This window comes from Crinia signifera, chromosome 1, assembly GCF_055691185.1.
Source record: "Crinia signifera chromosome 1, ASM5569118v1, whole genome shotgun sequence".
Taxonomy (NCBI): domain Eukaryota; kingdom Metazoa; phylum Chordata; class Amphibia; order Anura; family Myobatrachidae; genus Crinia; species Crinia signifera.
Genome location: NC_139217.1, coordinates 219,242,927 through 219,265,174, shown reverse-complemented (window position 1 = coordinate 219,265,174; position 22,248 = coordinate 219,242,927). Strand labels below are relative to the sequence as shown.

General features: G+C 44.6%; 1 protein-coding gene across 2 annotated transcripts in view; it reads left to right on the top strand.

Annotated features, from left to right (window-relative positions):
• UBXN6 (UBX domain protein 6) overlaps positions 1 to 22,248 on the top strand; it is a 237,888-nt gene that overhangs the window by 45,643 nt on the left and 169,997 nt on the right. For both annotated transcript variants that reach the window (XM_083179278.1, XM_083179277.1), the window contains one exon: positions 10,202 to 10,353. In XM_083179278.1, the coding sequence (XP_083035404.1) occupies positions 10,287 to 10,353 (67 nt within the window). In that variant the 5' untranslated portion in view covers positions 10,202 to 10,286. The remainder of the gene's footprint in view (positions 1 to 10,201; positions 10,354 to 22,248) is intronic.

Below are 22,248 nucleotides of genomic sequence, written 5' to 3'. Positions count from 1 at the left end.
GAGGACACAACAGGTCCAATTTAATATCCTCCACAGGACGTATATAACGCCAGTTAAGATGAAAAAATATGCTGGAGCAGGATCTGACAAGTGTCCAAAATGTGGAGAAGGTCAGGCCACATTTGATCACCTGCTGTGGAGCTGTAGGGTGGTTAGCAGGTTCTGGGATGCAATAAAAACAACCTTAGTTCAGATAGGTGTCCCACGAGTCACCCTAAACAAGCTGAATTTGGTTTTGGGGTGTTGGGTGGAAGGGACAATCAACAGGGAAATGAAATTGCTATCTAGGAATTTAACGGCCTTAGCGAAGGTAATAATAGCTCGTAGATGGATGTCCCCTACGGGTCCCCTCCATGAAGAATGGGTCAATCTGGTCAATCAGACCAGTGAACATGAAAAATACGTGCATGCATATAGGGGTACGTGGATTAAATATCAGGGCATTTGGGGGCATTGGAATAGGTCAGCCAACCATAGGGTCAGTAATAACGAGAGGGTAAATGTATAATCACGTGGTTCCGTATATAGAAATTAAGGTTGAAAACTATATGAGGTGTGACTACCTCTCTTACACTGATAGGGGCGTGGTAGGCCCGGTATATATTGCAAAATAAATTGTTTTTCTTTTCTCTTTTTTTTTTAATTTTTTTTTTCCTTCTCTGTTTTCCTTTTCCCTTTCTCTCTCCCCATTTCTAGGGGGGGGGGGGGGGGGCGCACAATGTGCACAAGCAGAATAGGCATAATTGTAAATGGTGATTTATGGGAAAAAAAAAAAGAGGATACACGTTATGTATTTGCACTGAAGGGGTAGGCCTTCAAGACCTACAGAGGGAGTTTTGCTACTAGTTAGCGAGTAGAGTAACCGAGGGATAGCATGTTGTCTCTAGGCCTGGGAATAATTATATATATGCTACACTAAGGATAGAGGATTGGTAGCACGGTGATGCTGTGGTTGGGAAAAAAGTACGGACCATTAGGCCAAGGTATTACAATAATGTATAGGGTGCATAGTTTGGAGGGGGGAGAAGAGTCAAGGGGTACATTACAACAGGCTGTGTGCAATAGGTCAAGGCAAAATAGGTATGAAATCTCTACAAACTGTTCTTTCTACTGCAACTAAATGGTTAAAGTACTTAACAAGCTGGCCAGGTGATTTGAATTCAATCCTCTGCCACTATTTCCAACAGGGGAAATAGCGGTGGGTACCTATTCAGTGCTGTCAACAGCATTGAAGAGGCATCTCGGCAGAATGGATCCGACTTTAAAAGTAGACGGGCCAATTTTTCTGAGACTGGATTATCAAGATCACGACCATATCTCAATCCCGCCTGCACAATATCACATATCACATCAAGCTGTGCTTGGACATAAAATATTTTCTTCTGAACTCCCTCTTGACTGCCTCTAATTAGAAAGAACTGGTGGCAATGTTGATCTTGCCATCACATGGGTAATTTTGTGTTATACATTCTGCAATTTCATGATAATATCAAATCTTTTGCCAATTTAGCATCTGAGATGTAAAATCTGCTGCATTAACCCCCTGAATGGTGGATTTCTCTTTGATGGTCCTGGTGACACAGCTCAACATTGGGATGTAGGAGGGTCCGTAGGAGCCAGGCACCTATCCTAAAGCTTTTGGAGGGTAGGCTCCTCCCTTCTGCATCCCAGACTCCTCAGTTCGTGTTAGGTGCCCACTGGAGTGGGTGCTATTCTAAAGGGCTGCTGGAGCAGCCAAAGGATTAGAGTTAGGAGTTTTTTATTTTATTAACTTTTACACTAGCTAGGTAGGCACAGTGTGAGGATTCTCACTGAATCCTCACACTGAGAGCGCAGCAGGAGCTGACAGAAGCGCGTCCTGTCAGCTCATTGCACGGGGGAGACGCTGTCTGGTCTCCCTGTGCAGCGCTTACAGCTTCTATTAAGAAGCTGCCTGGGCTCCGGAGCGCTCTGAAACCGGCTTCACGCTAGGTGGGGATCATGGGGGACAGGCGCTCCGTGATGGCGGCGGCCATTTTCTGCGGAGCTTACACACTGAGCTCCTATATGAGAGGACAGCAGCATGTTACAGGCATGTTCCAAGTGGTCCCCAGCAGAGGGGGAGACACTGGAACTTGGAGATCCTGCAGTGGGAGCGGCTGTCTGGGGGTGGTTGGCACCAAAAGCCACGGACCCTGCAGCAGCAGGGACTTGGTCTCTTCCCTCACTCTGTTTTGGTGCCATTCGGAACGCTGGCAGCTGAGCTGGCTGACCGATCCTGGCAGAGTGATTGGATTTCCTGGGCATCGTTTTCTCCACTGTGAACGCTTCAGACAGATAAGTGACTGAGTACATTGGCTCTGTATAAAACGCCTGTACATTTTGCGCTGTGACTGTGTTAATTTTACATCATGTCTGAGCAACAGTCTGTGGCTTTGGGGGAGGGAGCCCTTAATGCATTGAGCGCCTGCAGTGTTTGTACACTGAATTTTGTCCCTGAACAGATGGCCAAGGGGGTCTTGTGTATTACTTGCGCTGCTGTGAGACCCATGGGGAGTGAACCCCAGAGGGTAGAGCAATCGGAACCTGCGTGGGCCAGTGCCCTGGGCAGGTCTGTTAATGCCTTAGTGCAATTGCTGGACAGGCAGAGTGATGTGTTGGTAGCTTCCCCGAGACCTATGTCATCATCTCAGCAGTCCTCTGGGGCTCCTTGCCTCTGACCCAGGCAGATCCTGGCTTCTTACAAAAACGTCATTCAGGATACTGCTAAGGGGATCAGCAGGTTTAATAATTTGTTAGACAAATTTGATGGTGATACTGTGGGGACCCCTAAAAGGTCTTATTCCATGCCATTGCTTGTTGCTAAAGAGGAGGGATGGTACACAGACATCCCCTGGGATCAGGGTGATGACTCTGAGGATTCCTCTGCCTCAGGGGTGGAGGATTTGATTACTGCTGTTAAACAGGCTTTGAACTTGTCTGTGGAGGATAAAACTCCTGCAAAAGGTGTTTTTAAAGGAAATTGTTACCTTTCCTGCGGATGAAGGTTTACAGGATTTATTGGAAGGGGCTTGGAAAACGCCCGATAAAAGGCTGCAGATGCCTAAGAGATTTTTAGGTCTATACCCCATGCCTGAGGCTCCTGCAGACCTCTGGGAAAAAGTTCCAGTGGTAGATGCTTCTGTGGCACGGCTTTCTAAAGCCACGGTGCTACCTGTCAGGGGGGGGGGGGGGGGGCAGCCTTTAAGGACCCCGTAGACAAGAAGCTGGAAGGTAACCTCAAGGCAATATTTGAGGGGTAGGCTACACCTTACGCCCTCTTATAGCATCAGCCTGGGTCTCTTAAGGCCATGATTGTGTGGGCCAATGACCTGTGTACAATTGTACATGGTGATCCATGTGTGTTGCTGCTTGCTGAGAAGCTTAAAGCAGCTGCAGAGTATGTGCTTGAGGCTGAGGATGAAGCTCTCAAAATGGCTTCCAGAGTTTCCACAGTGTCCGTCAATGCCAGGAGAGTGCTTTGGCTTAAAGCCTGGGAGGCGGATAATGAATCAAAAAAGGCCTTAGAGGCATTAGCTTTTAAAGGAAAGCTGTTGTTTGGTTCAGAGCTGGAAGAAATTATTAAGCAGGCCACGGGAGGCAAAAGTACCTTCCTGTCGGCTCCTGCAGCTAAGCAGGCCTCAAGGTTTTCTGCTTTTAGGCCGTCCTTTCGGCCCTCCTTTCGAGGACAGTCTTTTAGGGGAAAGTTTCAGTCCTCCAGGGGCAAGGCCCCAAAGTCAAAGTTTGGTTCCTTTCATAAGAAACCAAGCACCAAAGGAGAGGACAAGCCCTCCGCATGACTACCTGGGGAATACCCCAGCGGTGGCCAAGGTGGGGGGGCGTCTGAGCTTTTATTCCACTCTGTTTTTGGTGCCCAAGCCAGACTGGTCTTTTAGACCAATCTTAAATCTAAAGTCCTTGAATCTCCATCTGTGGGTAGACCATTTCAAGATGGAATCTCTACGGTCTGTGCTGCTAAGCCTGGACCAGGGAGAATTTTTGGCGTCCATGGATGTCCAGGACGCATATCTTCATGTGCCAATCCACCCGGAACATCAGGCTCTCTTGAGGTTTGTGATAGTAGACCTGCATTTGCAATTCCAGGTGTTGCCCTTTGGTCTGGCCACAGCACCAAGGGTATTCACCAAAATAATGTCAGTAATGGCGGTGGCCCTCCGACTGAGGGGAATCACTGTGATTCCGTATTTGGACGAGCTGTTGTTCAAAGCAGAGTCGGCGGAAAAGTTGCAGAGTCACTTGGCAGAAGCCATCAGGTTTTTGCAGGCTCACGGTTGGCTTTTAAATTTACAAAAGTCTCAGTTGGTGCCGTCACAGAGACTCCAGTTCCTGGGAGTTTTCCTGGATACCCATCTACATCGGGTATTCCTACCAGAGACAAAGGCCAGGGACCTGGCCTCCTTGGTGCGGGAGATCCTGGCGTCTCAGAGCCCATCGGTTTGGAGGTGTCTCAAACTGTTGGGGAAAATGGTGGCGACTTTCGAGACGCTACAGTTCCCCAGGTTCCACTCTCGAGTGTTCCAGTGGAACATCCTGACATCCTGGTCAGGGAATACTCAGACCATGAAGTCAGAGCACATAGTGTTGTCTCCAGAGACACGGTCTTCCCTGCATTGGTGGATGGAGGTGGATTCCCTTCAGTGGGGGCGGTCTCTGCAGTCCTGGGACTGGCTGGTAGTCACTACCAACGCCAGTCTCAGGGGCTGGGGGGCAGTGGTTTTGGACCTGCGCCTCCAGGGCTTATGGACCTCGGAAGAGTCTGCCTTGCCGATCAATGTCCTGGAACTGCGGGCTGTGTGGAAAGTGATATCTCTGGCAGGAGCAAGATTGCAGGGTCTTCCTTTAAGGATTCAGACCGACAACGCCACGGCTGTGGTGTACCTGAATCATCAGGGAGGCACACGCAGCAAGCTGGCCATGTGGGAGGTTTCCCAGATCTTCTTGTGGGCGGAACAAAATGTTCCAGCGTTGTCAGCGATATTCATCCCGGGGGTGGAGAATATCGAGGCCAATTTCCTGAGCAGGGAGGAGCTGCTAGAAGGGGAATGGAGCCTGAACCCACAGGTGTTTCATCAGATTACACTGAAGTGGGGAACTCCGGAGGTGGATCTGATGGCATCGAGGTTAAATCAGCAGGTGCCCAGGTTCTATGCCAGGACAAGAGATCCACTCTTCCCTGACTATTCCCTGGGAGGGGAATCTGCTTTATGCCTTTCCGCCGTTTCCAATGCTGGCGAGAGTATTGAAAATAATCCAGTCCCAAGGAATTCCGGTGATTCTAGTAGCCCCGGATTGGCCAAGGAGGTCCTGGTACTCGAGGCTTCAGAGATTGTCTGTGGACTCGTGGTGTCTACCTCTGAGGTCAGATCTGTTAAACCAAGGGCCATTCTTACACATGGATTCAGCTCTGCGAAATTTGACGGCTTGGCTATTGAAACCGCCATCTTGAAGAACAAGGGTTTCTCGGAGGCTGTGGTTAACACCATGGTAAAAGCTAGGAAGTCAGTGTCTTCAACAAACTATTATAGGGTCTGGAAGACCTATATTAGGTGGTGTGAAAGGCATAAGTCGCATACATCGCGATTTCGACTTTCAAAATTGTTGGAGTTTTTGCAGGATGGTTTTTCGTCTGGGTTAAGCCTTCAATCACTCAAGGTACAGATATCGGCCTTGTCGATTTATTTTCAGAAAAGGATAGCTTTGCTACCGGAGGTGCAAACCTTCCTGCAAGGGGTTTCACGATTGAAACCTCCCTACAAGCAACCAGTGGCTCCATGGGATTTATCGCTGGTACTGGAGTGTCTTCAAAAGGCGCCTTTTGAGCCACTGAGGGCGGCTGACCTTAAGTTCCTTACATGGAAGCTTGGATTTTTGTTGGCGGTTGCGTCAGCAAAGAGAGTATCAGAGTTGGGAGCGTTGTCATGCAAGTCTCCTTTTCTTATTTTTCATGATGACAGGGCTGTTCTTCGAACAGTACCCCAATTTTTGCCAAAAGTAGTCTCTGCTTTTCATCTAAATCAGGAGATAGTTCTGCCTGTGTTACAACCCCCAGAGGGTTCAAGAAAAAGGGACAAATTGAGGAATTTGGATGTTGTGCGTGCCTTGCGCGTTTATGTGGACAGGGTGAAGGGTGTCAGGAAGACTGACACTTTGCTAGTCTTGTATGAGGTGCACAAGATTGGTTGGCCTGCCTCTAAGCAGACCATTGCTAGGTGGTTGCGTTCTGTTATTGCCTTTGCATATACTAAGGTTGGTAGGCCTGTGCCGGCCAGGATTAATGCGCATACCACCAGGTCGGTCGCCACCTCTTGGGCGGTTCGACATGGGGCCACAGCTGAGCAGGTTTGCAGGGCCGCCACTTGGTCATCTGTTCACACTTTTGCCAAATTCTATAGGTTCCATGAGTTCGCGTCGGAGGACGCATCATTCGGGCGAGCAGTGATGAGAGCTGCAGACCTGAGCGTACCCACCCAAAGGACCGGCTCTGGAACGTCCCAATGTTGAGCTGTGTCACCAGGACCATTGAAAGAGAAAAAGGGATTTTTGTAAGAACTTACCGTTCGAATACCTTTCTCTGATATGGTCCTGGTGACACAGCGATCCCTCCCTTACGCTCAGTAAGTATGCCAGTGTTCATGATGTTTCATGTTATATATGGTTGAAAAGTTATTTTGAAATTGTGCATATAATATGTGCAGGCGTTTGTACTGAGTTAATGTATTCCATTGGCTTTAAAAGATTGAACTGAGGAGTCTGGGATGCAGAAGGGCGGTGCCTACCCTCCAAAAGCTTTACGATAGGTGCCTGGCTCCTACGGACCCTCCTACATCCCAATGTTGAGCTGTGTCACCAGGACCATATCAGAGAAAGGGATTCAAACGGTAAGTTCTTACAAAAATCCCTTTTTTGCTGGTGCAGGACAAACCTACAAGGGCAGGTTTGTCCTGCCCCAGAAATACCCACCGCAGCACTTAGAGACAGCCACCCCGAACATCCCAGAGCGGGGCCATCCACCTGGTGCTGTGAATGGCAGGGAAAGCTCTGGCATACAATCGCCAGAGCGAAGCTGATCGGCAGGCTGGAGGGGAAGCGAAGGGGCAGGGTGCCCCTAGAGGTGGTGCACAGCTGGAGGCACAACTGGCGCACATTTCCTTATCAGGGCTATGGTCAGAAATGTTTAGGGAGAGCCCGCTCCTGCAGTGCATACCACCACTGTACAGTTAAAACCATCTTATTACTTTGATATCTAATAATAAACCCTAAGTATATGTATAAAAAGCTTTGATTTGCATGAAACCCTTTTAAACTGTGCAAAAAATGTACAACTGACCTGCTGGGATATAGTCAAAAGATTGTCAATGATAGTGTTGAAATTGTGACAGGCAACATGTAAGCATCCCTCAGAATGCCAATATGTTCACAATGTTAACAATATATATTTTAATGTTGACCTCACCACCACATCAAATCTGTATTTAAGGTCTTTGAAACCTCACTAATACTAGTAAATTGAAGAGCAAATGAGAAGGCTGTATCCTTGTATTAAATAAGAAATTTGGTACTTGTGTAGTTTCATGGCGGCACCTACGTAGTCAGCGTAGTGTCCCTTTCAGCAGCGTAGCCAGCTTGTGTCTGCCACTGTGTGTACATTTGCACCTAACCGGAGCTTACGCAGTTAGAGTAGTCAGTCAGCGTTGTGTCAGCGCTTATTACATTGTGTGGGAACCATTGACCATTTTTAACCTGCCTGACATGACAGGTGTGAATGTGTTCTTGAAACACCCCCACTATCCACGTCAGCCCGAAGCGTGGTGAGCCCCGCGAGGGGACGCGGAACGTGTACTCCCTATCTGTTCATACCACCACTATCCACGTCGGCGTGGCGTGGCGAATGCATGCAGATTATTTGACGTGTATTCCGCGTCCCCTCGCCACGCTTCGGGCTCGTTTTACACTCGCCACGCTTCGGGCTCGGTGGCTCGCTGTGCTAACCATACTTTATAGAATCAACTCAACGCCGACGTGGATAGTGGGGGTATGAACAGGTCGGGAGGACGCGTACCGTGTCCCCTCACGTAGTCCGCCACGCTTCTGGTCTGACGTGGATAGTGGGGGTTTGAAATGGAGGCATTTGCCAATATGTAATATGGAGCACTGGCAAATGCGTCCTTTTCAAATTACAGTACGGTGACTACGCTGCCTGACGGGGACACTACGCTGACTATGCAGGGCTGCTGCTGGGACACTACGCTAGGCTGCCATTGTGGCTGCGCTGACAGCGTAGCGTAAGGTGCCGCCGTGAAACTACACAAGTACCAGAAATTCTGTTACTGATTTTTAAGTTTCTTTTTAAATTTCTGTATATATCAGGGCTGAATAAATCCCAGGAAGAACTGTGCACCTAATCTATGAATGCCATCTAACGATTCGGTTGATTTTATAATCACTGGGACTATAGACGCTTGTGCTGGCTTCTAATTCTTTAATTCTTTTTTTTTAGTTCAGAACTCTAGATAATCTAGAGAATTCTATTGTAAAGTGCAACGGAATCTGATGCGCTATATAAGAAACTGTAAATAAATAATGTAATTCATATATAATAATTATAATAATATAATAATGTGTTAATCAATATATTTTGGTTAAAATGTAAGTAAACGATGGCGAGGGTCTTGATTAGAATTAATGCATGATCCAGTGAGCTACTAAGGATTCTTGAATAAACTGATCTTGTCTGACAAATTGTTTTGCAGCTCATGTATTTAATACAATTAAAATACAGCGACTAGAACACTGCCCATTAGATCCTTTTTTTTTTTTGGTACTTGTGTAGTTTCACGGCGCCACCGCGCGCACAATGAAACTTTTTAACGTGACAGTCTATGTTTACTGTGCGCGCGCCGCTCTAGCTGTTCTCAGCGCCGCGCGTGGCTGCGTTCCATATGTAATCTATTTTATCAGCGTAGCGTGTGATGCCCAGCGCTGACAGGTCATTGTGGTACTTGTAGTTCCACAGTGATATAGACAGTCCTGCACACCACTAACAACAGGGGCATGTAAACTTGCTAAAGCGTCTAAATCCAGACTCCCTGAACTGGACACCCCGGCAATTTAGACGCTAAAGCGTCTAAATCCAGACTCCCTGAACTGGACACCCTGGCAATTTAGACGCTAAAGCGTCTAAATCCAAACTCCCTGCAAACAGCTAAGATGGGGGCATCTAAATTTAGACGCTTAAGTGTCTAAATTTAGTAGGGTCTAGGGGTACACTATTAAACCTGTTCACAATGACACTAGTCGACATAACAGCTGTCAACGTTGTAAATTCCACTATTCACGCCACCCCGAAGGGTGGCGAGCGGCGGCGGTACACGTCCTTTGACCCTTTCATACCCCCACTATCCACGTCGGCGTGGAGTTGATTTTATAAAGTGTGGCGAGCCACCGAGCCCGAAGCGTGGCGAGGGGATGCGGAATACCCCACACTTTATAAAATCAACTCCACGCCGACGTGGATAGTGGGGGTATGAAAAGGTCGTAGGACGTGTACCACCGCCCCTCGCGGGGCTTGTTGCGCTCGCCACGCTTTGGGGTTGCGTGGATAGTGGAATTTACAAGGTCGACAGCTGTTACGTCGACTAGTGTCATTGTGAACAGGTTTAATAGTGTACCCCTAGACCCTACTAAATTTAGACGCTTTAGCATCTAAATTTAGATGCCCCATCTTAGCGGTTTGCAGGGAGTCTGGATTTAGACGTTTTAGCGTCTAAATTGCCGGGGTGTCCAGTTTACATGCCCCTGTTGTTAGCGGTGTGCAGGACTGTCTATTTCACTGTGGAACTACAAGTACCACAATGACCTGTCAGCGCTGGGCAGCGCGCGCTGCTGCTGCCAGCGCTACGCTGATAACGTAGATTCCATATGGAAAGCAGCCACGCGCTGCGCTGAGAACAGCTAGAGCGGCAAGCGCACAGTAAACACAGAGTCTGGCAGACTGCCAAGTTTCAAAGTTTCACTGTGCGCGCATGGCGCTGTGAAACTACACAAGTACCTTTTTTTTTTATTTTTTTTTATTCCTTCTAACATAACTATATTGCTCTGTATATTATGATGCAGCTAGTTTTTATATTTGGTTTTTATTTGTTTTTTTCCTTATTTTTTAAAGAGTTAATCCTGATCCTGTTGCCAAGGAACAACCAAAGCCGCGAAAGCCACCAGATGAGGCTCAAATAGCAGCTGCTTCTGCAGCAATGGCTAGACTAGAGTTTATGCAAGGAAAAAGCAAGGGACGGCCAAAGGATCCTGTTCGGACTCAGAGTAAGTTTGGGGACATGATGAAAAGAGTGTGTACAAATGGGATACGGTCATATTGTCTACAGCATTTAGGACTACAAGCATTAGGTCTACACCACTAGGTCGACCTGCATTAAGGTCGACATGCATTTAGGTAGACATGACTTAGGTCAACAGGGTCATTAGGTCGACAGGGTCATTAGGTCGACTTTTATGAGGTCAACAGGGTCATTAGGTCGACATGGGGAAGGTCGACAGGCAAAAGGTCGACATGGGGTCATTTGACTGTTTTATGAGTCGACATGTGCCAACAGGCCGTATTTCATGCCCGACCATCCACTAGGTTGTGGTGGGAGAATAAAATAGTGTGCCAGAAGCATGGCGAGCGCAGCGGTGCTATGTTGACCGTGTCGACGCTTGAAAAAAAATGAAAAAAAACAAATTGAAAACAAAAAATACATGTCGACTTTTCCACTGTCGACCTAATGGCCCTGTCGACCTTATTCCTGTCGACCTAATGACCCAGTCAGGTCGACCTAAATGCAAGACGTCCTAATGCTTGTAGACCTAAATGCAGTCTGACGAATGATCCCATTCCGTACAAATTTGGTATAGTGGCACAAGCAAGAGTCAATACATAGTTATGTATCTGGGAAAGGTCTAAAAGTGCCCATACACAGTACAATCACTGTGTGCGATCAGATGCGCGCTCCTGCGCACATCCCATCGCACATCCCATCGCACAGCTCAAAAATGTATATACGATGCGATCTAGTCCAATAGTTCATACTGTCCATACAATTACTGTACGGTGTATGGGCACCTTAACCAGAATATTGCGCAGAAAATATTGTTATATTTTTTTCAGTTTTTCTTAAATGCAAGGTAGACATTTGTAAAATATAGACATGTGAAAAAATACACCTATATACAAATTTCTGTTTTACCTATCCGATTAGGCAAACCTCATCTAGTACAGATGTGATACAGCCGTCAGTTCCCGGGCAACTCTGCTAACATTAGCTGAATATGAATCTTGTTCACATTTATGTTTAAATAAGATGTATCAGGAGATTGTGCTGATTAATTTCATATGCAACACTTACATACAGATGTTTCCACATACAGCTATCCTCTTTGCGCTACAAGTGGTGCATGCTAGGTTAAGCTGGGTACACATCTATACAATACACATACAGATATTGGTAGATGCTCAAATTAGTTCAGTAATATCACTCAGGTGCATGCAAGCGAGGGTTTAATACTGGTTAAGTAATACAAGACATTTTTTCCCCCAGCACACTACATGATAATAGAATTCAGAGATATAGGTTACCGTATATACAGTACTCGAGTATAAGTAGACTCGAATATAAGCCGAGGCACCTAATTTTTACAACAAAAAACTGGGAAAACTTATTGACTCAAGTGGGACCCTCACTCGAGTATAAGCCGAGGGGGGCTTTTTCAGCATAAAAAATGTTCTGAAAAAGTAGGCTTATACTCATCTTATATATGGTACATATACCTGCTGCACAGGTGTATGATATGCCCCCAAGCCGCGTCAAGGCTTCTCTGTATATTGGGGGTCCCTAGCGCTATATCTAGGTGCAGGGTGTGGCACCCCAAAACTGTCATAAGCTAGGAAGCCCAGTGTAGCATGCCAGTGAGATACTATAGTGTTAATAAATATTAGTGATAGGAAGCCGAAGCTATATATAGAGAGGGATCAAATAAAAAAAATGGAATGTAATTAAAATAGAAGAGAGATAGTGTTAGTGAGTGAAAAGTGTTAGAATGTAAGGGCCTGCTGCACTAAAACAACCCAGCTCAACCAGTCCAGGGCCACCAGCTGGGTACACATCTATACAATCCCTGTTTTCTTGCGACCATCGACCATACACACCTATACAATTTTACTTGCGACGTACGATCTATTCCCGTCCAAACAATCGCAAGAAAAAGATTGTACCACCATGCACACTCTCTCGATTCGGGCTATTGACATGTCCTATATAAACAACATTATCATAATGGGCTGGGTTAAGGGCATACCAAAACAAAGAGGTGTGAGTACAGAACCTAAACAAAAGTAATTTTCTTTTTTACATCAGTGCTGGCTGTGCAGAGAACACGCACGTACGCACGTACGTACGTTCGTTCGTTCGTTCCATTTGTTTTCTATCACTTCCATCATGAGCTTGAGGAAAAGAAAGGTTCGTGCTTGCATTCTTGCTGCTATGGCCACAACATTGCATTCTATAATAAAAAAATAAAAAAAAGGAGGAGCAAGAATCGCAGCTGTTGGACCAGAGACTGGCTTCTGAGGCGAAATACCTTCTCCCATATGCCATTGGTACAGGAGATATGGGAGAACAACCCTGATGACTTCAGGGATTATTTTATATGGATGACCCTACCTTCATGGAGCTTCTGACACTAGTTACCAATTTAATCCAAAAAGAGGACACCTGTTTCAGCTGCACAGAGACTGGTGGCAACGCTACGTTTCCTGGCTCCTGGGAGGACCCTTGCGGATCTGAGGTACAGCACTGCTATATCCTCTCAAGCTCTGGGACTCATAATACCTGAGACCTGTAATGCCATCATCCAAGTTCTGCAGGAGCAATACATGAAAGTAAATAAATATATGCCAAATATTTTAAAACTAAAATGTCTTATTATTAACTTAACAAACTTGTGAACATTTGGAATATAAATATAAAAACTTTATAATAAATATAGAAAAAACAATTAGACATTTTTTAAAGGTTATGAGGTACTTGTTTCCTAGCAGGGCGCCCAGTACGCATTTAGTGTACTGGGCTATTCTCTGTAGTGAAATCGCATTGCGTAGCTTGTATAGTGCTGTGCGATGCGATGCCCATATTAAGTTTTACAGGAGTGCTTATACAATGAAATATCTCATCGGATCGCATGGCACAAAATGCGATGCGATATTTCATTGTACAAGCACCCATGTGATGAGATGTCATGGGTGCTTAATATGAGATGTAATGCAATGACATTTGATTTGTGCATAGTATTACATGTGATGGGTGTTTACAATTGTAAGCACGTATGGCATTGTTTTGCGTCACCCCCAGTATCAATGCCAACCCGAAGCGTGGCGAGCAGCGGCGGAACGCGTCCTCTGACCTTTTCATACCCCCATTATCCACGCAGGCGTGGCGTTGATCTTATATAGTGCAGTGAGCGCACGTGGAATACATGTAAAGTAATCCGCGTCCGCTCGCCACACTTCGGGCTCGCTGCGCTCGCCACACTATATAAAATCAACTCCACGCCGACGTGGAGGGTATGAAAAGGTCGGAGGACGCGTCCCGCCACCCCTCGCGGGGCTCACTGCGCTCGCCACGGTTCGGGTTGGCGTTGATACTGGGGGTGACAGGGAGCGAGAACGGGAAAATCGCATCGCATGGTACTACTATGCAATGCGATTTCAGTACGTTTGTGTACGTAATAAATCTGGGCGCCCTGCTAGAAAACAAGTACCAGTTATGATCATGGATGGTATCAAGAGGATAATGCTCTGTATCCATCGCTGTTTGGGAGGGAAATGGTGTTTCCCCCAAACCCTGGAAGGGACCACTGGCTGAACCTGGTGCTATTGTCAATGGTGACGGTACTCCAGTTGGTTGCTGCTGTGGTTGCGCAGAAGTGGGATGTGTGTGCATATCATAATGGGGATAATGACCTGGGTGATACATTTTGTGTTGTGGGACTGGGGCAGGGCTGATGGGTTGGAATTCAACCGGTGACATAGGGGGGTCACCTGTAAGCCGAGTTTGTCAGGTAAGGGTCCCGACACTGGCCCGGTACAGGGTGTCACTGATGATCCGCTTAGCCTCTGCCCTTGTTGCAGGATCAAGTTTTCTGAGTTTTTTCGCAATTGCGTTCCCCACATGGTCCTGCTCATCCTCGTCCAACGCCATCAGTTGATTGGCAGACTCTAGAATCTGGCGAGTCATGACCTCAGACGTATCCGCAGTCTGACGTGGCCTTTTACGGCCTCTCCTTGATGGAGGTTCAGGCTGCTGCTGCGCGTCTTGCTGGGTGTGGGTGTAGAGCAGAGGACCGATGAAGGTAGCTGTGACGGCACATCCAGAGTCTGTGAACATTCCTCTTCCACGAATAGAGAAGACTGTAAAACATTATGTCACAAGCAAATCAATTATTTGTTTTTTAAAACCTCTTTACTTCTATATTTTAATTCCCTACGACTACTGAGGAGTGGCAAGCTAATGCCCAAGATTTTGCCCCCAGCTAATAGTGGCTCTTTTTTTTTCTATAATTATAAGGGCTTCTTTAGCATTGTTTTAATGGCTATTGCCAATGCCAAATAAAAATTCACCTTTGTGGACATTAGAAAAAATGGCAGGGTATATGATGGTGGGGCTTTGGAAAAGACCATGTTCCATGACAAAGTTAAAAACAATGGACTTCAATTACCAGAGTGGAAACAGAATGTGCATGATTTAAAATTTGTTTTTGTGGCTGATGAGGCATTTGCCCTACATGCTAATGTTGTAAAACCCTACCCACCAAGGTTGCTTAATCGAGAACGCAGAATTTTCAATTATCGGCAGTCTCGAGCTAGGCAAATGGTTGAAAATGCATTTGGCATACTAAGCAATACGTTTAGGATTTCCCATAGTGTCCTAAATCTGCGGCTAGATAAAATAGATAAGGTAGTTATGGCCTGTTGTGGGCTGCACATCTATCTATGCAGAAAAACACAGTCCACGCACCCCAATATTTCTGGCATGGATGACAAGCAAAATAGTTGAGGAGGCAGTAGGATTAACATGCTTGGAGACCAATCTTAATACAAGAAATGCTTCTATGTGTGCAAAATTGACCAGAGAAGAGTACTTGCAGTACTTTAATGGTGTAGGTGCAGTGGATTGGCAGGATGACATGATCTTATGAACTGCTATGACATGCTACCTTTTTACTGTACTTTATTTGGACTTTTATTTTCATTTTCAATCAATATTTCCAATGTGTCTAATCTGTATCCTCCGCAAATTCAGGGGTAGAGTAGAGCATTGGGGCAGCCTGGGCCGCAATCAGATTGCCGATGGACTCTCTCTTGGTCCAATGTTAATGCCAGCAGATCAAAGTACCTGAGCCTGGGCACATACACTTGGTCTGTACAGGCCCCTGATTTCTTGGATGCTTCCCTCTTGTTCAGCTCCTTTTTGAAAACTGTCCTCATGTTGGCAATCCTTTCCCGCACCCATTCAATGTTTGCCGTGGGGTAGTAAGGGAGGCTGACCTTAACCAGGTCCTCCAGTGCTACAGCTCTCTTCTACCTATTGGAATAATCTCTGGATTTACTATTCCAGAGACAATCCTGGTCTCTGTAGGCCTCAATAAACTCCATAAATTCCACATTATTCTCAGCCATTTTCTAAATGTCTGTTAAAAAAATAAAATAATGGACATTACTTTCATGAAACACACAACAAATACATCAATAAGGCTAAACTGTGGTTGAGTACTCACCAATTCTATGGTATCGTTTAGGCCGTTTGGTATCATTGTCCCTAACTGGAAGATCCAGTAGGCATCTCTTCTACACAGCAGGCCAAAACGGTCACCTCCCCTTTTTGTGGGTTTAATATATTCTATAGCTTTTACTCAAACATTTTTTGTACATTGATTCTGACATAGTGAAATGTGTTTATACAAAAAATTTAAGTATTTTCTCATGCACTAAGCACTTTAGAGAAAAACAGCACTTTTTTGCACAGATTTATATATATTCTTTCACTGAAACCCTGATATCATCCTTTTATACAAACGCATGAACATCTCCACGCCTCCAGCGTATTCTGGAAGGAGAAAGGGATGAATATCTGGGAGTTAAAGACACCACTACACGTGAATTTGCTTATTTGTTGCGGTACGCACATAGAAAATTTATTAAAGGATTGTCACATTTATTAAAGGATTGTTTATTCCTTGTCAACACTGAAGGCGCAGAAGTTTTACCACCAAATAGACTTTTTTTCTGGTCCTAAGGGAATTAGGCCATTTTGAAAACTTTTGCTGACACAGTATATATTCTGGAGTGTTGATAATACCACTTGTATATATTATTGTTAAATTTGTCACATATATTAATCACTAAGTGAGGGATAGCGCTGTTCGTGCACCACACAGTATATATATATATATATATATATATATATATCAAGGATAAAATGTCTTACTTTGTAAGATATAGGGAAATATCCATCAGGTTTCAAATATTATTTAATTCTATGGTATCGTTTAGGCCATTTGGTATCATTGTCCCTAACTGGAAGATCCAGTAGGCATCTCTTCTACACAGCAGGCCAAAACGGTCACCTCCCCTTTTTGTGGGTTTAATATATTCTATAGGTTTTACTCAAACATTTTTTGTACATTGATTCTGACATAGTGAAATGTGTTTATACAAAGGGTGTGTTTTGACACCTTATAGGTTTTGGGGTATCAGGCAATATGCTGGTACACCTAGGTGGCGCTGCTTAGCCAAAAAATAATTTTATACTCAGTCGATACCTGAATTAATTAGTACACATTTATTAAAACATAATTTCATCAATTAAAAACATTTCATAGACAAACGTAACGTACAACATATAACATGAAAGGCAGTATTCTGTGCACAATATAATATGGCTATTTTGGAAAGTCTTATATAGACAAGGCTTATAGGAAGTGAATGTTCATATATAACAGAGGCTTTTCATTATAGAGGCTTTTTTGATGTATGTATAGTTACCAGTCCATACGGCCGTATTGCTTTAGATGTAGGTATTAAGCATGATTTGGATGTTAGGTTATCACTGGACTTCCTCCCTTTATCTGAGCCGAATTGAAGGTAATTTGTAATCCTTATGAGTGGTCTACCTCTTTGCAGAGGGACCGGCTCCAGGTGGTGTCCGTCCAGTATGTAGACCAAAATTACAGGCAGATAATTTCACTGCGGCAGCGGCACTGGGCTGAATTCCGGGCTTGACGCTTGGCTCCCAATACGCGTTTCTCCGCCTAGTATTTTATCAGCGGCTTCATCAGCTGGGACCCAGAGTATAAAATTATTTTTTGGCTAAGCAGCGCCACCTAGGTGTACCAGCATATTGCCGGATACCCCAAAACCCATATGTTCTCTATAGAAGAGGTACACAATTCCTCTGATTAGGAGGCTGCAGCTTAGCTAAAAAGGGCCAGCACCCTCATATACCTGTAGGAAAAACCAGCGCTCTTGCAGTGACCCTAGTGGCCACAAAAAATATTTCCTGTTTTGACACCTGTTACTATGTTTCGTTTATGTTCCATGAAACGTGTATGTAGACATCTTGTGGTGCGGCCCACATATTGGAGGCCGCATCCATAATCTATCAAATATACTACATAAGATTGTTTACATCCAATAAACTCTTATTTTGTTTCTTGTTTTTGTTTCTCACTATGTATGCATGTATAGCATCTGCTATTACCACATTTGTGAAACCCCATCGGGAGTTTGGTGAGCCAGTTCTTTTTGTCATTTTTATTATCCTCTTGATCTTTCCTACTAAAATGACTACACACTAATTTATTCTTGAGATTACTGGGTAGAGCCTGCATTCGCTCCCCGTCTCAGCATCAATCTACAACCGGGTAGAGCCTGCATTCCACCAGAAGCTCCCCAAACCATCCCATAAAGGGTGAGATATTCAAACCAATTTCTGCACTTAGTGCCCATTCACGGCACCTTACTGTTATACTAACCCTGCATTGAGCTAATTGACAGTGTTGTTGGCTGTTTGCCTTAATTCATCTCATCCTTCATTTCATGACCCCCCTTATGGCTATTGAAGCACTACAAATTACGATTGCTTGTTGCCTATATATATTTTAATTATTGTCATTTATGTATGTTTCTGTGTACTTTTGATTTTATGTATAAAATATTTATAATTATCTAACAGTGTGTCCGGTGTTATTCTGTCCAGTGGTATATTCATTTTAACGTATCCACTAGCAGCGCAAAGTGGTTTAAAAGAACCTCACACTCCATTTTGTACCTTTATGAGTTTTAGCCAACTCATATAAACCATCTGCAGCAGAAGTGGACCGGCTGAGTATTGCCTTTATATCATCAAGTATATATAATATTCAATCCTCCTAACAGCGCCAGAATAACTGTGCAGTACGTGTTGGCTCCGCCTCCACTTACCTGTACACTCCCCCCCTCTATACAACCACCATGCCCATAATACTGGATATTGTAATCTCCTTTGGTAGATATTCTGGTCTATTAATAAACTGTGACAAGTCATGCATTATGCCATACACCGGCCCGTGTCCTGGAGACTCAACCACCCCCCTCCCGCTTAAATGGGTAGACAGGTTCAGGTATCTGGGAATCTGGGTATCTAACAACCCCACAAATTACATGGCACATAATATCCAACATCAGTTGGAATGCTTACAGTCAAGGATCGCTGTGTGGGGAAAGCTGCCCCTATCTGTCATAGGCAGGATTGGCCTTATTAAAATGGTCGCACAACCCAAAATACTATATGCCCTACAACATTCCCCGATATACATTCCCTAATCTATTTTTAAACAAATCGATGGAATCTTATCCTGCATTATATGGTCCTCAAAGAGAGTAAGGATCAGTCTTAACACCCTAACCTGGCCAAGAGACATGGGAGGCATTGCTGTACCTAACTTTCATCTCTACTATCTTGCATTACAACTCTCACACTTATACTCCTGGATACGAGACACCTCCGGAGAGACTTTACCCACAAGAATGGTGTGTCTGCCTTGGTCCCAGGACTCACAACTCTCCAGCTTCTTCTTTCAGGCAATAGTGCCCTAGTCAAAATACCCCTGGTCAGACAGGCCATTTTGGTTTGGATTAGGGCAAATAATACTATGGGAGCTACGGGCTGGGACCCTGACACCCCAATAGATGACACAGTGGGATTTAATAAATAAAATGGGAAACAAATGAGGTTGGTCTGGGGACAGTATGACATTACTTTTATAGGTCAACTTTACACCAATAATGTATTCAATTATTTTCAACAACTGCAACTAGATCACCCTATACCCAACACACACTTCTTCCGGTATCTGCAGTTATGACACGCATGCAACGCACAATTCTCCCAGGGCCCACCTGACCTCCGTACGGCCCCGGTCAAGTCTCTATTACAAACATTGGGTAACTCTCGTTTAATATCCAACATATATTCCACATTACTTACCTCCCATCATAATAATGTACACCCGACACTACGGACGCGTTGGGAGGAGGACCTGGGATCATTGTCCCCTGAAATCTGGGAGATGGCTATGGCCAGTGCTCGTGTGGCAACCTCCTGTGCACGCTTCCAACAGATACAATTATATGTCCTACATAGGGTGTATCTCACCCCATTTCGCCTCTTTGACATGGGGGGAAGGGTCGACGCTAGATGACCCAAGTGTGCCCATTTGGATGCCAATTTTTGGCACCTAATTTGGTCCTGCCCGGTGGTTAAGTCTTTCTGGCACCGAGTCATTCAGACTATAACATCTACGGGAATTCCCCCTGATGCATTCTCGTCCATGGTATGCCTCCTGGCAGCCTTTGGAGATGACACACTGGACCATGATGCCCAGCGTTATGTAAACAATCTTTGTATGTTGGCCAAGGTATGCATAGCGAGGGCATGGTTGGCCCCTAGTGGCCCATCCCTTGCCGCTTGGATATCACTCACTAACGATACAGCTTGTCATGAGAGGCATGTGTACATGTCCAGACGTTCTGAAAATAAATATCTACATTTATGGGACAGATGGCTCTCCTCCCCCCTTCTATGTGCGACCCTAGTCGGGCTATAACTTGAAAATTCCCCTCTGATTATAACAGTGTTACAAGTGGGTGAGTCATCCTGGTTAAATCTGACGCAAACAGGACGTCCATTATACTTAACTACGAAATTAAATTGTATAACGAATGCTACGATCTTGTGCACCTCACTCCTGGTGGGAAACACGACACAGTACAGAGCTTGCTCAATGAACCACTTTTACTCTTGAATGTAACCATTATTTCAATTTATTATATATAAAATGTATAAGCAACCCAGCACAACAGTCAAATATGTTTAAGCAGGAATGTTGACTGCTTGTTAACTGTATGACTCTTTGCATCTTGTCTGTGTTTTGTTTTTGTTTGTATTTGTTCTCTACCTGTAAGGAAAACTTGAAAACTTTCAATAAAAGTCACTGAACTTAAAAAAAAAAAAAAGTACTCTTAACAGTAGCAGAAAGTCTATTCAACTGAGAGTGATGACCTGTTTACTACATATGTCTATACCAGAGACACTGCAACTTATTCTAACTAGACTGAAGCAGTAATAAAAAACCCTTAGGTATGCAGTCGTTAGGTTGACAGTCATTAGGTCGACAACATTAAAATGTCAACATGGTCAAAAGGTCGACATGAGTTTTTCTCGTTTTTTCTTCAACCTGCTTTGACATAGACACCTAAAACACTAAAAACCGCATGTCGACCTTTTGACCCTATTAACCTAATGCATGTCGACATTTTCCCTGTGTCAACCTACTGCTGGTTGACCTAATGACTGTCGCCCTAATGATCCATACCCTAACTATTAAGCTGCATACACATTAGATGACAATACAAAAGATTCAATGTTGTCAACTATTTGATGTGGTAGTAGAAAAGAACAAAGGAGTTCAGCGCTTCAATGGTTCCCAAAAAAGAGAGAGAACACCACATGTGTAGGATATAATGCAATAAAGTCACCGTCCATAAAATGTGGCAAGTTAAAATGATCCTTTTGGATGTCTTCCAATACAATGTTGTTCACTCTCCTCCTCCCATTATATGTGGATCACATAAAAAAGGAAAGAGATCGAGAAAACATAGTGCATAATGTTTTTATAAAATAGACTTCATATAGATTTGCATTTACAATTTTAAAAGGGGTTAAAAGCATGTAATACAAGACCCAGGCACAATCAGGAACAGTAGATGTTAATGCAAGTCGGGCGACCAAAGTCCCAGTTCCGGATCTGGTGATAAGGTGAGATGATTCCACAATCCCAAAAAGTAGCCAAGGACTGTCCAGAGCAAGGCAAAGCACGTTTATGCATTTCGGATTTACAATCCTTCCTCAGAAGGATTCCATGGGAGGAGGAGAGTGACCAACATTGTATTGGAAGAAATCCAAAAGTATCATTTTAACTTGCCGCATTTTATGGATGGTGACTTTATTGCATTATATCCTACACATGTGGTGTTAGGTCTCTTTTTTTGGGTACCTTGAAGCACTGAACTCCTTTGTTCTTTTCTACTGCTACTATTGCCTCTTTCAGGTGTTGTTGGGTATCGGCTGATACATTTGTTGTTCAGCTGCATCTTGGTTTATTGTGCGCACAGAACAAACCAAGTTATGTTTTTTTGGTTTCATCTATTTCATGTGAACTGCCTGGTACAGGATTATAGCTACGGTTGACGATTGATTGAGCTGCATCACCAAAATAAGTGATGTTGCCCATAAGTTTCTGTCTTTCATTTCTCTATTGCATCCATATTTGATTGGTTGCTATGGGCAATATCACCTCTTTTCGTTTTTAGAAGCTTTAGTGAATTTACCCCTTTGGGCGCTATTCAATTTCTCGCCGCTATTTCCGATGGGGGAAATAGCAGCTTTTGCCTATTCAATGCTGTCTTTCCTGACTGCGTTGAGGAGGCATCTCAGCAGAACTAACTGACTTAAAAAGCCATCGGGCCCGTTTTGCCGAGAACGGCCGTGGATTGTCAAAATCATGGCCGTATCTCGACAATCAACAGCCCCTGGACACGCCTCCTTTTCATTGTTCGGTAGGTGG